This window comes from Alexandromys fortis, unplaced genomic scaffold (genome assembly GCF_014885135.2).
Source record: "Alexandromys fortis isolate MF-2015 unplaced genomic scaffold, M_Fortis_MF-2015_v1.1 scaffold_74, whole genome shotgun sequence".
NCBI lineage: Eukaryota > Metazoa > Chordata > Mammalia > Rodentia > Cricetidae > Alexandromys > Alexandromys fortis.
Window position 1 is genome coordinate 3,103,143 of NW_026068008.1, and position 16,438 is coordinate 3,119,580.

Sequence of the window (16,438 nt, forward strand, 5' to 3'; positions counted from 1 at the left end):
TTAGGCCAGCAAAATGCTAGACAAGAAGAGAGGCCCAGCAGCCAGTTTTTTGCTAGAACATCACCAGGAGATATAAGCCAGAGTCAGATGAATACTTGAAACCCCAGTACAAGAAATCTATTCACATACCCTAACCTTTTTATTCCTGCCCAAAACCTCTAAGAGCAAATATGACCATTTTCTAGAAAGCACGTGGTGGTGGAGAGACAAGGGGCTGCACTGGAGGAGAGTTTTAAATAAGAAGGTCAAGAGCAAGGCCATTCGATTATTTTGACTCCATCGGTAACAATGTTCACCACCTACTGTGGGCGTCAGAAGGTGCACACTTTACCAGAGACTCTTCCAGCCTGTGGCCACCGAGCTAAATACACTGCACCAACACTGTCGAGCTTCCTTTATATTTTCCACATAGTGCTGGCCCGAAAGAAGGCATGAAAGTGGCTAAACCCAGTCTTCATGTGTGTGCTACATATATGCATGCACATGTCTGTGTACATGAGTGAGGGTGTGCCCTTGACCCTGGCGTGTCCGTGTGCGTCTGAGGAAAGCCTTGAGTGTCGAGCTTTCACCTTCCACATTGCCAACATCCCAGCTTAGGAGGTTCCAGGGATTCGAACTCAGGTCCTTTGGTGTACTAGGCCAACACCATACCCACTGAACTCCAGTTCCTGTGCTCCTTGCACCCTGTGTGAGGCAGGGTTACTTTGGTTGTTCCCTATGCACATCTCAGGCTTGCCGGCCTGTAACCGTCTGTGGATTTTCCTGTTTCCACCTCCCATCCCTCCCATCTTAAGACAGAATCACAGGAATTATGTGAGTTCTGGGAATTTGAATTCAGGCATGTGTGGCAGGCACCCTATTTACTGAGCCATTTACCCTATGACAGAGTTACAATTCATTGACAAAATTTACTTCCAGGCATTGTATGGCTAATGCTCTAAAGGGACCCACAGCAGCTGTGAGTATCTGCACAAGACTAGGCCGTCACTACTCTTTCATGAGCTAGGAAAGGGGCGCACAGGTCCCGCCTTTCCCACAGAGCTAGGTAGTTAATAATTGCTGGGCAGAGGGACCTCTTCTTCAGTGAGGTGGCCACTAATAATAATTTCCCATGCTCCTGTAACCATAATGAACATAATAACATAATGAACTGGAACACACACACACGCACACATGCTTGCACGCATGCACACACACACATGAAAGGAAAAGAAAGATTGGTAAGAGGAAGGGGAGCAGCAGGAGTGGAAGGGTGGAAAGAGGGTAGCGCTGAGTGAACACAATCAGAATGCATCATACACATGTATGAGAAAGCATGAAACTCTTTATAGTATACATTATATTATACATCATACACATGTATGAGAAAGCACGAAACTCTTTATAGTATACATTATATTATACATCATACACATGTATGAGAAAGCATGAAACTCTTTATAGTATACATTATATTATACATCATACACATGTATGAGAAAGCATGAAACTCTTTATAGTATACATTATACTATACATCATACACATGTATGAGAAAGCATGAAACTCTTTATAGTATACATTATACTATACATCATATACATGAATGATGACAGCGTAAAACTATTACATTACTATATTATGCAATCATATACACATACGAGAACATCACGAAACTCTTTATAGTATACATTATATATTATATTATACATCATATATATGCATGAGAACATCATGAAACTCTTTCATTATACATTATATTACACAGCATATACAGTACGAGAACATCATGAAACTCTTTATATTATACATTATATTATACAGCATATACACATACGAGAACATCATGAAACTCTTTATATTATACATTATATTACACAGCATATACACATACGAGAACATCATGAAACTCTTTATATTATACATTATATTATACAGCATATACACGTATGAGAACATCATGAAACTCTTTATATTATACATTATATTATACGTCATATATGTGCATGAGGACAGCATGAAGCAGTGCTAAAAAGAAGAAAAGAGCATTTTCTTAGGAGCTGTGTCTGTGAAGTGCTGGCTGGCTTCAAACAGAAGCCATCTACCCACCGAGCTACCATCTCTGTGTTATCTAGATAGGCAAAATCTGGGATGACAGCAAAAATCCTTTCCCAGTTGACTGTTTCTGAGACAGTCTTACTCAGGAGCCGGGGCCTCCTGTTTATGATCATCTTGCCTCGGTTCCCTGACAACTGGAGTTACAGTCATGACCACCATGCCTGTCTAAATGTTGATTAAAAAAACAACAAAAAGCTTTCAAGTTAATTTCTTAGTAGTTTTCCTTTCCTAAAGCCTTTCTAATACCGGATTTCTAAAACTGGCCTATCAGTGAAAATAAATTTAAAATGTTCAACATATGAAATGGTTGTGGAAATAAGGGATAAAGGGCTTTGAGAGAGAAAATAGATACCAAAGTTCAGCACAACTCTAGAGGTCTACAAAACTGACCTCAGCCCTCTTCCAAACTACTAGGAAACAAACCTATCAATTAGAAGCCAACACACACACACACACACACCCCGGTATAAAGAAAAGTGAAGATCAGTATCAGAGAAAAGGGAACAGGAGAACGGAAGGGCTGTTAAAATGGTTAGTAAACAGGCTAAAAAGCTCCTCAGGTAGACCCGCATGGAGCCTCCCAGAAGCAGCAGACAGGCTGACTGACCTCACTGTGAGGGAAGGAGCTAATGGCGAGGGAGGCTGGAGGTAACCAGTCAGAGCTTCAGAGACTCCAGTGGTCTGGGCATTAGACAGCCGCCAGCAGCTCTCCTACCCTAATAATCCCCGGGAAATCGCGTCGTTATGAAGTTGTTTTCCATAATGGTGGCCCTGAGTCATCAAGGAAGACTTTAAATCCTGTTTAGTATTCACGACTTTAAAAAGCAGGAAATGTTTTGGGGCCAAGAGACTGAGAATGCATTTTAGAGTTTTATAGGCAAGATTCGGTTGAGTGCACATTTTACATATTCCCTGGACACTGTAAGATCTCTAACTAATCAGAGGCTTGGACTGTTTTTGGTCAATAAAATATTCTTCTAAATTTTTTCTTAAATGTTAAGATACCATAATAAGATGGTTAGTCAGGACTATTTTCGCCAGCTATCCCCAGAGCTGTTTTACATCCATGCTAACCCGCTCCGGGGAAGGCATTCCGTGCAGCGTTCACGCGGATGCGGTGAAGATGGCCGGGAAGAAGGCACAGCAACAGAAACAGCGGGAGGACTAGCTGCTGCCCCAGATTCTGTGGTGGAAGGCAGTACCCTGTCAGGAAGTTGAGAGAATGTGAGGAAATGACTCCGGTGCTTTTCTTCAGTCAAAAGGAAGGTCACAGCAGTTTGTCCCGTAGGCATGTCACTTTTAGGCCCGAGGAAAGGGCCACACTGCCACGACCAGGCCTGGGGCTCTCAGATATTTTATGGGTTTTGTTTGGAGGGCATGCTAAAAGTGGCAGCTGGCCTGTGCCCTGGAGCCTGGGAAAGGAAGACTTTGGAAGCACCTAGTACCCTGCAGAGATGAGCTGAACTGCAGGTGAGCCGGCTTTCCCTGTACGGACCCGGGAAACCCTGCGCTTTGCGCAGCGTCCTAAGAAGCCACGCAGCCCACCTGGTTTACACACTTGACCAATAACTTCCGGTCCCTCTGCAGGTTTAGAGAACAATTCCAAGTTAGCGATGTTCGAGTTAACTCACCTCACACAAGGAAGGTTTTAACGCTGTGGACCCAGAGGTCTATCTTTCCAGTCACATTCCTGTTTGCTTTTTATGAAATAGTGTCTTTTCTGGTTTTTCTGGTTCTTGCCCACACATATCAAGTGACACCTAAATCAGATTACGTGGAGGCTGATGATAATATCCCCTTGGATGCTGTTTAGGACTTTTTCTGGTCCATTAATCTATTGTAAATTTTGGTAACACCTGCACCAGAGGGTGACTGGGAAACAGAGGTCCTCACGAAGACTGAAATGGCTAATGGAGCATAAACATCCATCTTTGAACACAATGACAGGCATGGGATTACCAGTCCGGCATCCATTTTCTAGTCCTCTTTTGGAAATCCGCTGGAATAGCAGCATCTGACATACACCCGAGTCTGGCACTGCTAAGACTCAGACACACCATTATTTCCAACCAGCGGGGCTTGTAGCATTTTCCCATAATCCTGTGCTGGCCCCACTCCTTTTGGTATGGTTTTGGGAGCTGGGTCATCATCTTTATCTGGCTTCTGTGGTATTTGCTGCATTTAAAATGAAAGATTCTGCCCTAAAGTGTTGTCTGGGAAAAACACATATCCTGCTTTCTTTCATTCATTCATGTGACCTAATTATTGCTATCATAGTCCATGTGCATTTTCTCTAACCATAATGATTTGAGACTTATAGAGCATGGTAAAACAGTAGGCTTGTGTTTTCTTAATTCTTAAGCAGGCAATTTTGTGAATTACATGGTAATAATCTGAGCCATTTTTGGTTTCTGAATATTTCGTCTGTTCCAGGATGATTTTGGGGTACACACAAATGTTTCAGCTGAAAACTAACATGTGACCTTCAAAATTCCACTTCTGTCTCCCATAGGCAGAGAGCGCAGGCTCTCAGCATCCGGCGAGGCACATTCTTTTGTAGTTTTCTTTATCCCATCTCCTTGGGGTCAGAGCATCTCTAAGTCCTTTGTAATTAGTTTAAAAGAAACATGGGGGGAGGGAGTTACAGTCTTCCCAAATAAACTACACATTTCCCTTGGAGACTTATACTAAATTGTATATTTATTTTAAGAAAGCCCAAATGATATGAATATAAGAAATGCAATACTGGGTCAACCCAATAGCCTAGCCAGCCTGTGGTTTCAAAGTTTCACAGTGCTCCATTAATGTGGGCTCCAAAGTTATGCGATGTACTTCAAACTCCCTGATTTCCTTCAATGCTCAAATCTGGATCTGCTATTCCCAGGCCCATCTTCTTTCCTACCCCCATTTGTATCGTTAGCTTATATCTACTACAGAAACAAGCTGCACACAGTGAAGATGCTTCACCTTTCCTACCGTGGGACTACAGTACGGATGCCACTTCAGTGAGACTACAGGGGAATGGATCATCGGGACGGACGGTCCAATCACCGCGGTGTCCTCTTGTTAACAGCTCTTCTCATTTGGCCCCATTCTGCAGCCTCTCCCCCTGAGCCTCATCTAGTCATGGTACCCCCTAAAAGCTGGTTCTTGTGATGGACATCAGGCCCAGATTTAAACTCTCATGAACAGAACAGGAAATTAACCGCCTGGCATAGACCGCTTCTATGATGGTCCCCAGTTCTCACGTCCTGGGTGTGGCTTGTGCAGTCCTTGTTCCCAGAATAATTCGTTGTCATCCAGCAGAGTACAAGTCAGAGGAAGACCCTGTCAGTGGTGAGGTGTCTCTCTCCATCCTTTCCTTTCTTTCCCGAGTCTGATGACTGTGCCAGTTGATGGACTTTATGGGAAAAGAACAGAAGGTAACCTTCCAGGAAGAGCCATGGTGGAACTGAAGCTCTCATTCTAAAGTCCTTGGGGGAGTGGGGCTCGGGAGGACTTTCCCTAGTGAACTCTCCAGGCAAGACACAGGCGTGGGTGGAAATATATGAAACTTTGTGAGAGATATTTAATCAGGATATGTTTTCAGACTGCTAAGCTTTAAAGATGTATAACTGAGGGTTGATAATTAACACCAGATAGTACGTCTATAGAAGAGGCACAAGATAATGAGAAGAAATGCTGCCATCTGAAAAGGGTAACATAGACAGTGGCTCACAGCAATAGTACAATTCCACCAGGCAAACACTGGGGGAATCCTTCTTATCAGCTCCGTGGGTGCCTCTGCCTAGCATGAAAATTGGGATCTTTGAGGCCTTTCTCTGTCTTGTTATTAACCCAGGTCCTCAAAACCTCAGTGGGCTCCTTTCTCGTTTCTAATCAACTACAAAAAAACAGTCCTACTATTCTTTTTTGTGCTAAATTTTTATTTCCTTTCTTTTTTTTTGGGGGGGGGGGAGTGGTTTTGAGATAGATTTGTGTAGATTTGGCTGTCCTGGGACCCTCTCTATAGACTTTATGAAGTGGCAATGAAAGAATTTTATCGTGGGGGATCACCACAACCTGAAGATGAGGTTGAGAAACACTGCTTTGGTAGTGAAAAGCCATGTAGCCCTATTGGAGACAGATGCCAGAACTTTACCCAGTAAACCAAAGCCTCCTGGTGATACACAGATTAATGGAGATGGGTTAATTTAAGATATGAGTTAGCCAGGAACATGCTTAAGCTATTGGCCAAACAGTATTGCAAATAATATGGTTTCTGTGTGGTTATTTTGGAAGTCTAGGTGGCTGGGAAATGAACAAGCAGCCTCCTCCCACAACAAATTGGCACTCCAACGTGTGCTAGCTAAATCCACATAAAACCTGAGAGGGCTTGGAAAGGAATTCTAGACACTAAAAAACAAAGTTTAGGCTCGTCTATGTTTTTTTTGGATGGGCTCTGCTTGCTGGTGGCGTGCTGCAGCTCCTTTAAGAGAAGTCTTCCTGATTCAGAGGTTGCCAGGGCTAACGCTGGCTCTTTCAGGAAGCTGAGCATTTAAATGAGGTTTAGGAGCAGAGTGCTACAATTTGCTTAATGGCAACATAGACCTCCTCTGTGCCTGAAAATGGGACTGTGGGCATGGCTTGCACTAAACAGACCTCTGCCCCGCCATGCTGGACTGGGTGGAACCAAAAGGCAAAGCAGCCTTGGTCCTAAATTAGCAGGCAGGGCCATGTTTGCCCTAGCAATGCTACCACTTAGGTTTTTAAGAAGCAGTCCTGGTCAAAAAAAGGATTTCAGACACACAATAGGACAGATTCAGACATAAAAGATCTCTAAACAAGACATAGTGTGTTTTAAAAACATGTATGTAGGCTTGGGAAAGAGAAGAAAAAGACTAAAGAGATAGTAAGTGTAGTAAATGAGCAGAGACAGTCATAGATTAAAGAAGTAAAGATAATAAAATAAATATTAAATTTGTAGAAAAGTAAATAAATAAAGAAAAATAAGCCATGTAAATATGGAATATACACAGAGTATCTGGATTATGTATATTACTGTTTTCTTTGAATTTTTTTTATTATGAAGGAGTTAAGTACAGAGAGACATTTCATTGTACAGAATGCTAAGCTAAACCAACATATATATCTTAAAGGTGTCTTAACTTCAAAATATTGGTCTAAGGATTTGCTGCTTTGCAAAAGAGGTTCTTTTGTTTCCACAAAGGATGAAAACCTGTGGAATCCTTCCAGGCTAATGCGGTTTGATGGGCCAAGACCCCCTAAAGGTCACCATGAACACCCCCCAAAAATTACTTTGCCCAACAAAAAGCAGGAAGCAGTTTGGATAGAACTACACTCATATTCCCAAATATTGTCTATAAATATTTGTTTAAGGGGGTATGCTATAGATATTTGCACTGGTATAGATCTTGGTTTACTGATACAAATTTAAGGTCAATTTTGTTACATGTATATTTCTGCTTTGATTAAGGTATTGTGTCTATGCAGCTCATTTAAAAATGTAATGTATAATTAAGAAATATAGGTTAATAGAAAGTCATCTATTGTAGTTAAGCTTGTAGTCATATTAGTTAGCCTTTCTAGATGTACAAAGATATATTTCAGATGGATAGGGATTCTTCAAATCTTTCAAAGACCTTTAGAATATGGCATTTAAGATATTTAAGAACTTGGGACTTTTCATGACAATGAGACACACCTGCTCCTGGCAACACTAACTAATTCAAGAGGAAGATGGGCATTGAAGTGGCTCCTTATGGTGTTGGTTAGCCATTTGAACAAGAAAATGCTCTTGCCTGGACTGCTTGATGGTAAACTGTGTGAACTAGACATGCAGGACCATAGAGAAATGACAGCTGAACTTGCATAAAGGTGAATGATTCTTCAGGGTTCCTGCTTCACTAAAGAGTCTGCCAGACATTCTGCAGGACACAGAGGAAATTGACTGACAAACTGTCAATATAGGTGGAACTGTCTTTGAAATTCCCTGTACTGAAATTTCATTTCTTTGAAATGAGCCTGTATGTTGTAGGGAAAGAGGGTCCTTTGTTTCATCCTGGCTGACCAGTTAGCTATGGTTCCTGTGTGGTTATTTCGGGAGTCTGGGCTGCTGGGAAATGAACAAGCAGCCTCCTCCGATAACAACATAGCCTGACTTAAGCTGGAGACTGAGAGTACTGGAACATGAATGGGCTGATGAGGGGAAAAAGAAGAGTCAACTGATGGACGAAGGTCACTGGTTAAATAAAGAAACTGCCTTGGCCCTGATAGGACAGAAAATTAGGTAGGTGGAGTAAACAGAACAGAATGCTGGGAGGAAGAGAAAGTGAGCTCAGACTCAATAGCTCTGTTCTCTGAGGCAGACGCGATGAAGCAAGCCGCCAGGTCAGACATGCTGAATCTTTCCTGGTAAGACTGGTGCTACACAGATTACTAAAAATGGGTTAGTCAAAATATGAGAATTAGCCCGTAAGAGGCTAGAGCTAGTGGGCCAAGCAGTGTTTATATGAATACAATTTGTGTGTTGTTATTTCAGGGCATAAGCTAGCCAGGAGCCGGGCTGTGGGAAGAGGCCCACAGCTCTTACTACAGTCAACAGGTTGGAATTTCAAAGAGTGTTGAAAGAATTTAATTAAGGGAGCAGGAAGGACAGGAGTGGGAGACCTGAAATGTATTTGAGAGTTTAGAAGAGTGTTTAAAGGGTTCTGATCTTAGTGGTGGACTATTTCTAAAGATGACATAATGCCATCTAGGCATGCAGGAATGGTGTGTTTGTTCTGCCAACTACAGAATTAAAAAGCAGGGAAGAAGAGTCCCGAGCAATCTTGAGGAGTTCCAGCACAGCCATCAATGATGCCTGGGAAACTAGGGTCCCTGTTTGGTGCTCTTAGTCTCACTGATAGAAGCATTTAAGAAGAGAATGATCTGAAATGGAAGCTTGAGGACAAGTTATTAGAGTCTGAAAGGAAAATCCCAGGGCAGGCAAACTCTAAGTCTCTCAGGGTAGGAAGAGAACAGAGAACAAAAGCCATGCTGCTACTTAAGATAAGTGGGGTCAGCGACCTGGGGCAGGCAGCGTAGAGGAGAGCTTCAGTGAAAGCATACTTCAGCTCTGGCCAGCACTGGAAAGAAAAAGACATAGTTTCACCTTTACAAGTTGTTTCAGGAAGGTGATCTGACCTGGTCACAGCACAGGGACTACACTAGCAGGACATCATCTTACGGTGAAACCAGTGAGGGGTGGTCACCTAGTCATGTCCTAACCCTGTCCTATTGGATTAACCCTTAGGGGAGGAGATAAGGACGTGTCTATACCTAGAGGTAGAGTCCACTCTTTACAGTGACCCTGTCTCTCATCTTAAGTGTGGTGGCCTCCCTTTCGCAGTGAGATGGATATGAAGTACAGTGGCCTCCCTTTCACAGTGAGATGGATATGAAGTACAGTGGCCTCCCTTTCGCAGTGAGATGGATGTGAAGTACGGTGGCCTCCCTTCACAGTGAGATGGATGTGAAGTACGGTGGCCTCCCTTTTGCAGTGAGAGTGGCCTCCCTTTCACAGTGAGATGGAGGTGAAGTACAGTGACCTCCCTTTCACAGTGAGATGGCACTCCCACTTTTTACAGCCACCTGGAAGGTATGAAGTTATGTGATTTCTTGGACTAGGTAAGAAAAGGCTATGCTGTTTCTTGCACAAAGCCAGCCATCATGTAGATAATCTATTCCAATTTCACCTTGTTAGAGACTGTTGGGAGCTGCGGACCCTCAGACCCTGAGCTTTCTATGACCTTTTGACTCCCGGAGTAAACAACTTGTTTTTCTGTGCTTGTAGCTGCTCTGAGCACGAGACCCTCATGAGTTCTTGAAAGCAAGTGGTTTCTGGTGGACTTGCAGTAGAAAATCCCCAGAGCTAGGGTACGGCCATTAGTCAAGGAGAGCACTATATAAGCTGTCTGGGAACATAAAACTGGCATTCTTGTTTCAAGAGTGACCTATGTCTCTGTATGTTCTTTAATCCCCAGGCCCTTGCCTGATAGCGGTTCCAGGTGGTGCAGGCACCACAAGAGACATTCTGACCAACATGCTAGTTCCAGATTAATCCATCCATCTTCCTCCCCTGATGAAATGACACTTATGTCTTGTGTGAAACTGTTTAGGTCAGACCAATCAGCTTGGCCCCTATATACATACTCCATCATTTTTTGAGACAAGGTCTCACTGTATAGCTGTGGCAAGATTCCAGTTGCCCTGCCCCCCATTCCTTACCATATATAAACTGTAACCCGTCCCTAATAAACGGAGGCTTTGACAAATCTGCTTGGCCTTCTTCTTCTGTCTTAGCTCATTCCCTTCCAGGTAGCGCCCCTCCGAGACCCTGGAATAACTGATTGCAGGGTGGGTTACAAACCCCTAGACTGAGTAACCCACCCCAACGCAATCGACATCTCAACATGTTCCAAACTGAGTTCTGGAACTCATTCTTCTCAAATCTGTTCCTCCCTAACTCAGCTAAGGGAGGGTTCAGTTGCAAAATGTAAGATACCTCTCACTCCTTTTCTCATAACCCATATTCACTGTGTAGGAAACCCTGTTGGCTCTGCCTGCAAAATATGCCCAATGTTCCTCTCTGCCTGTCCCTTCTACTCTTCCAGTTCTCTTACCTGGATGATCGCTAGTCTCCTGACATGTCTCACTCTGGCAGGCCTGGTTCATTTTTAGACCACTCAGACAATCTACTCAAGGGGTCCAGCCAAAGGAACAGGCAGATTGTACTTCCTGCTCTTTTAAGAACCCTCCAGCAAGCCTCCCTCTTGATCAACCAGGCAAATGCGGAAGGAAGGATATATGCTCCCCCTTGCTTCTCTGCAACCACCTCCCCTCTTCTTCCACTCGCCATGATGTCTCCTCCCTGGTTCTGAACTGGATAGGCCCAGGCCTGTCTCAGGGGCTTTAACACCAGCCACCACCTCTGTGGGAATATGCTCTCCCAGAGACTCCTGCCTTCCTTTTCCCCACAGGTCCCTTTGAGTGACTGTTCAATCTGTACTTGGAACCCTGTAGTCCATCCTTGCTTTGTTTTTCTCCTGAGTATGAACAACTAACACACAACACATTGTTCTTAGTTACTGTCCACTTTCCACACCGAGGCCAGCCGTTTTGTGTTACTTGTTCCCTGTTGGCTAGAATTACCCCATCTGTCCAGATAGCAGTCAAAACACTGACTGAATTAGACAATCTCAGGGTTGCTTGCATTACTCTAATCCAACAACAACAACAAAAATGGGTAGTGGGGTGAGGCCAGAAATAACTAACAGAGAAGAGATGCCATGAGTTTGATTTGTTACAACTTTATTCAATCACTTATCCACAGTGTTCTAACTGCATTCTTGACAGCTGTCTGGGCTCAAAACAGAGCTTGTCTGACTGAACCAAGCACAGTCCATTTACTTGTTGAGTTGTTCCTCTCTCGATTTTGAGTCTCTGCTTTCTTGGAGTCCTAAGAGAACTGCATCGGCCTCCAGTATAGTTGTATCTGTGGTTGCACCCAGGAACCTAGATGTTAGCTCAAGATCCAGAAGTCGCAGCCGGACCCTGGTGCCCCTCTGGTACTTCCTAAAAAATAAGAAAAATATCCCATTAATTCCGCAGGCCACACATGAACAGGCTGAAAATGAAATACAAATTCTAATTTTCATTTTGATTGACTCAAGGCTCGAAAGTTCACACTGGTATGTTAGAAATAGTTGGTTTGTTTTTTGTTTTGTTTTGTTTTTGGGAGACATGGTTTCTCTGTAGCTTTGGAGCCTGTCCTGGAACTAGCTCTTGTAGACCAGGCTGGCCTCAAACTCACAGAGATCTGCCTGCCTCTGCCTCCCAAGTGCTGGGATTAAAGGCATGCACCACCACTGCCCGGCTAAAAAATAGTTTTATTTGATGTTCAGGTGTATCAGAATTTTCAACTTAAAGCTGCCTTTAAAGATTTTACTTTTCTTATTTATTTAGTGTATATATTAATATGTAGTATAAGGACATGTTCATGTGGGTATATTGATAACCCTGGCTGCTTCCATCTTAGACTTGAAAGCCATCTTATACAAACTATAAACTAGATTCATTCCTGTTTATGATTAAATCCATTTCTCGATGACTGGGCTATGCCCCACCTTAACATGTTATACCCTCAACTACAAGTGGTTCTATACTGCCTGATCCAGAAAACAGCAACCACGCTGTGTTTTAATAGGTCATAATGACCACCTGTTGTTGCGCCCTCCTTGCTATGATCACCTTGTCTTACTTCTGTAACCCCACCTGTTTGCCTGCTAAATCCCCCCTTTGGAAACCTCTTCTCCTGAGCTATAAAAACCCTTATCTCACCCACGGCCAGTGCCTATCTCTTACACCCGGCCTTCAGAGGGAGACAGCCTGTGTACATGAATTAAAAAGAAAGCTCATTTCAATTAATTATTTGCTTTAATTAATTTGGGCATAATTTGGGTCAGTGGTATTTCTCTTGAAACCTGTGGGATTAATGATATATATGAATGTGTACAGATATACACATATACGTATCCTACAGAGGTCAGAGGTCAATGTCAGGTGCCTTTCCTCGGTTATTCTCCACCTTACTTATTGAGACAGGGTCCCTTGCTGGCAGGCAAATGAGTCTCAGGGCTCGGTTTGCCGCCAGTCCCACTGCAGTCAGTGCTGGCACACTCAGCCATCTTCCCAGCTCTCTATGTACTCATTCACTGCTTTTCTGAGACAGGGAATAACGTAGTCAAGCCTGGTCCTGATGCTCTTGCCGTCACGTCCAAGTGCTGAGATTCCAGGTGTGTATCAGCACACGCCACTATTTAAATAGTTTATGCTATAATAAAGATGTACTCAATTCTGAAATTCAAACAAGCCACTTCTTAAAACTATCATTTATTTTAAAGCCAAAGTATTAAGGAGGAAAAACTGAGATACCTATTTTTCCTCCTAAAATTAAATGTCTCAAATAAAGTAAACATTTACAGAAGCAACATGGATGAAATTCCTCGTGCAAAGTTCTTGACATCTGGGGCAGACTAGCAGCACCAAAGCATAAGAACATTGGAAGACCTGAAAGTCGTCATGTGCCATGGCATAAGTCAGACAAGAAGGCATTGCATCATCTCGTTTACACACAAACTAGAAAAACCTGAACTCACAGAAACAGCAAGGATGAGACTTTCACTCAAAAAATAAACAACTAGCAAGAATAAAACATCACATTGGAAAAAAAAGACCAAAAACAACCATTTAATTTTTGTCAACTAAAAACATTAGTGAACTAAAAAAAATGTCAAACCAGGTATCATATCTTTTTCTTTTTCTATTGGTAGTAGACTAGGTTCCAAAAAACATTTTAAAAACTATTTATGTTTATTATTTTTGATTTGTGCGTGTGTGTATGTCTATGTGTGGGTATGCTGACATGTGTGCTGGTGCTTCAGAGAGCAGAGGCGCCAGATCCCCTGGACTTACAGGTAGCTGTGAGCTGCCCAGTGTGGATGCTGGGAGTCAGACGCAGGTCCTCTGCAAGAGCAATACACACTCTTAAAAGCTGAGCCATCTCTCCAGCTCTTGAAACTGTAACTCTTTAAAGGATGAGATACCTCAACACCATGAGTCTTTATTTACTTATTTATGGAGTGCTGGGAATCAAACCCAGAGCCTCAGGCATGCTAGCCAAGTGGTCAATACTACCATCGCCATACCACGTTTATTATTCAATTTTCAAATTAAATTTATTTTCCATAAACAGAGAATTTAAAAGTGCGTTTTCAGAAAATTCACTGGGAAATAACTTTGGTAAACCATATGATTACTCTTCCCAGTGTCTAAAGGTTTGTGGATGGCCACCAAGTAAGCAATGTACCTACTCTCCCCGTGGTTGGATTACATTCTGAAGGGTTATGAATGGCTTACCAAGTAAACACTTAGGCTGTTCAGCTTTTCTGAAGTTAATTTTTTCTGTTAACAGAAGTCAATGGATTTTGATAAAACTTAAAAACAATGAAGTCAGTCATATTTTCTAGTGCTCCCCCCATGTGAGACATATGATTACAGTCTGTTTTTGTTAAAACAAATTAATTAGGTAACAAGACTTTAACTCTTTAGCAAACAGCAGTTACAACAGAAGCTACATAAGAGTCAGGCACTGGGATTTAAAGTTAGCTCAGAGCAGGGGACTGGAGGAGCTGCAGCCTGTGTTCTGGACTGGGATTGAAGGTTAGCTCAAAGCAGTGGACTAGAGAAGCTACAGACTGTGTTCTGGACTGGGATCGAAGGTTAGCTCAGCGTGGTGGACTGGAGGAGCTGCAGCCTGTGTTCTGGAGCCTCCCTCTGTTCTCACTGCACTCTTGTTTAAGGCTCTCATTGGCCGCGGGAACCTGCAAGAGCTGGACCTTAAAATGAGGCGGATTAAAGCCTCACGCAATAGCCAACTTTATTCAGAGCATCAGGAAATTTATACTGAGAGTTAAGAAGACTCGCAAGAGTAAGGTGTTCAACCACAAGGACAAGCCACAGGTGGCCAAAACAGGCTTTTCCATAAAGGCATATGAGTAACAACAGCTGAAGCAAACTCACTCCTATCTGCTGCACCTGGGAGGAGCATGAAACCACACTCCAAGAACAACTCTGGGATTGAAGGAACTGAGGTTCCAAGACTGGTTTCTTGGGGTTTTCTCAAAAGCACTCAGAATCCCCCTGGATGACTCCACTCTTGGACTCGGTTCCGACACAATCAGTGAATTGTTCAATCAGCTTCTGTTCATACAGACCCCTCTTTGCCTCTTTCCTATAACATCCAACCAGTTACTTGGTTTTGTTTGTTTGTTTGTTTTTAACATATATTTCCTTGGCTTAGCACCTCAGGTGTATTCCTGTCTAGACATGAGGGCTGCCATGATCTTCCTGGAGCTCAGGTCTCAGGGCTCACTCTACATCTTAGGGATCATTAGCACTGCTTGGCCCTTTTTCCTAACCTATATTGACCTAATGTGGCTCCTTCACATTTCGCTCTCAGAACAGAGTCCACTCACTGCTAGAATCCTCATGAACATGGGTGCAGGTCTGAGCTCTGCTGAGAAAGCGCTTGGATGCTTTCTCTGACCCACAGTTTCCGTGCCTATGTCACAGAGGTCGCAGTATTGCGAAGGTTTGCTGAAGACGGAAACTGGATGGCATGATTTAATACAATAGAGTATAATATGTATCGGCACAGCTGCGTATGGCGACACATGGCTTTAATCCCAGCATTCCGGAGGTAGAGAAAGGTGCATCTCTATGAGTTTGAGGCCAGTCTAGTCTACATAACAAGTTCCAGGTCAGTCAAGTCTACATAGTGAGAACCTGCCTCAAGAATCCAAACCAAGCCAGGTGTAGTAAAGTCCACATCTTTAATCCTGGCTCTCAGGAGGCAGAGGCAAGTGTATCTCTATTAGTTCAGGCCAGCAGATATACACAGAGAGTTCCCGGTAAGTCAAACGTACATAGTGAGACTGTCTCAAACAAACACAAACAAGAAGGAAGGAAGGAAGGAAGGAAGGAAGGAAGGAAGGAAGGAAGGAAGGAAGGAAGGAAGGAAGGAAGGAAGGAAGGAAGGAAGGAAGGAAGGAAGGAAAAAGAAAGAAAGAAAGAAAGAAAGAAAGAAAGAAAGAAAGAAAGAAAAAACCAAACTAAGCAACCAAACAAAAATCAAAACCCAGCACAGCAAATGTGTTAGTGCCCCCCTTTCTCAGGTTGGATGGCTTCTATGGAAAGGCCCGGGTGAGGAGACATGCTATCTGACCAGTGTTACATTATCTCTGTATTCTTCCAGAAGAATCAGTGCAGCAAGTATTCAACTCTTGGAGCCTGAAAATGTTGTTTGGTTGGTAGAGTGCTCACCTAGCATGCATAAAGCCCGAGTTCTGGTTCTCAGTACTGATAACTCAGCATATTTCCAGCACCTGGGAGGTGGAGGGTGGGGATCAGTGGTTCAGTGCAAACCTTAGCAAGTTCATTGCCTGTCTCAAAGAAAGTACTTTAACCATGGTCAGCAAATTCACATACCCCTTGATAACAAAATCCAACAGGTCAGTGATGATCTAGAATCTCAGTTTTCTAGAATTTTGCAGTGTGTGGACTGGTACACTTACTTGATCTCTCTAGACTTGGCTTCCCATACTACCTAACACATTAATGGATTGATGATAATGATGATGATGATGGTGATGATGATGGTGTGTGTATTTTCCTTTTCCATTCATCTATCTTTACACACTTTTAAGAGTGTTACTTCCTAGTGAGCCATAAACTAAGCATG

General features: G+C 43.0%; 1 protein-coding gene and 1 long non-coding RNA gene across 3 annotated transcripts in view; one reads left to right on the top strand and one right to left on the bottom strand.

Annotated features, from left to right (window-relative positions):
- Positions 1 to 16,438, top strand: part of LOC126513379 (uncharacterized) — a 1,096,546-nt gene that overhangs the window by 138,670 nt on the left and 941,438 nt on the right. The gene's annotated exons all lie outside the window — the stretch shown is intronic.
- Mrps28 (mitochondrial ribosomal protein S28) overlaps positions 11,432 to 16,438 on the bottom strand; it is a 130,690-nt gene continuing 125,683 nt past the window's right edge. The window contains exon 3 of the mRNA XM_050161729.1: positions 11,432 to 11,712. Coding sequence (XP_050017686.1) covers positions 11,544 to 11,712 — 169 coding nt within the window. The 3' untranslated portion in view covers positions 11,432 to 11,543. The remainder of the gene's footprint in view (positions 11,713 to 16,438) is intronic.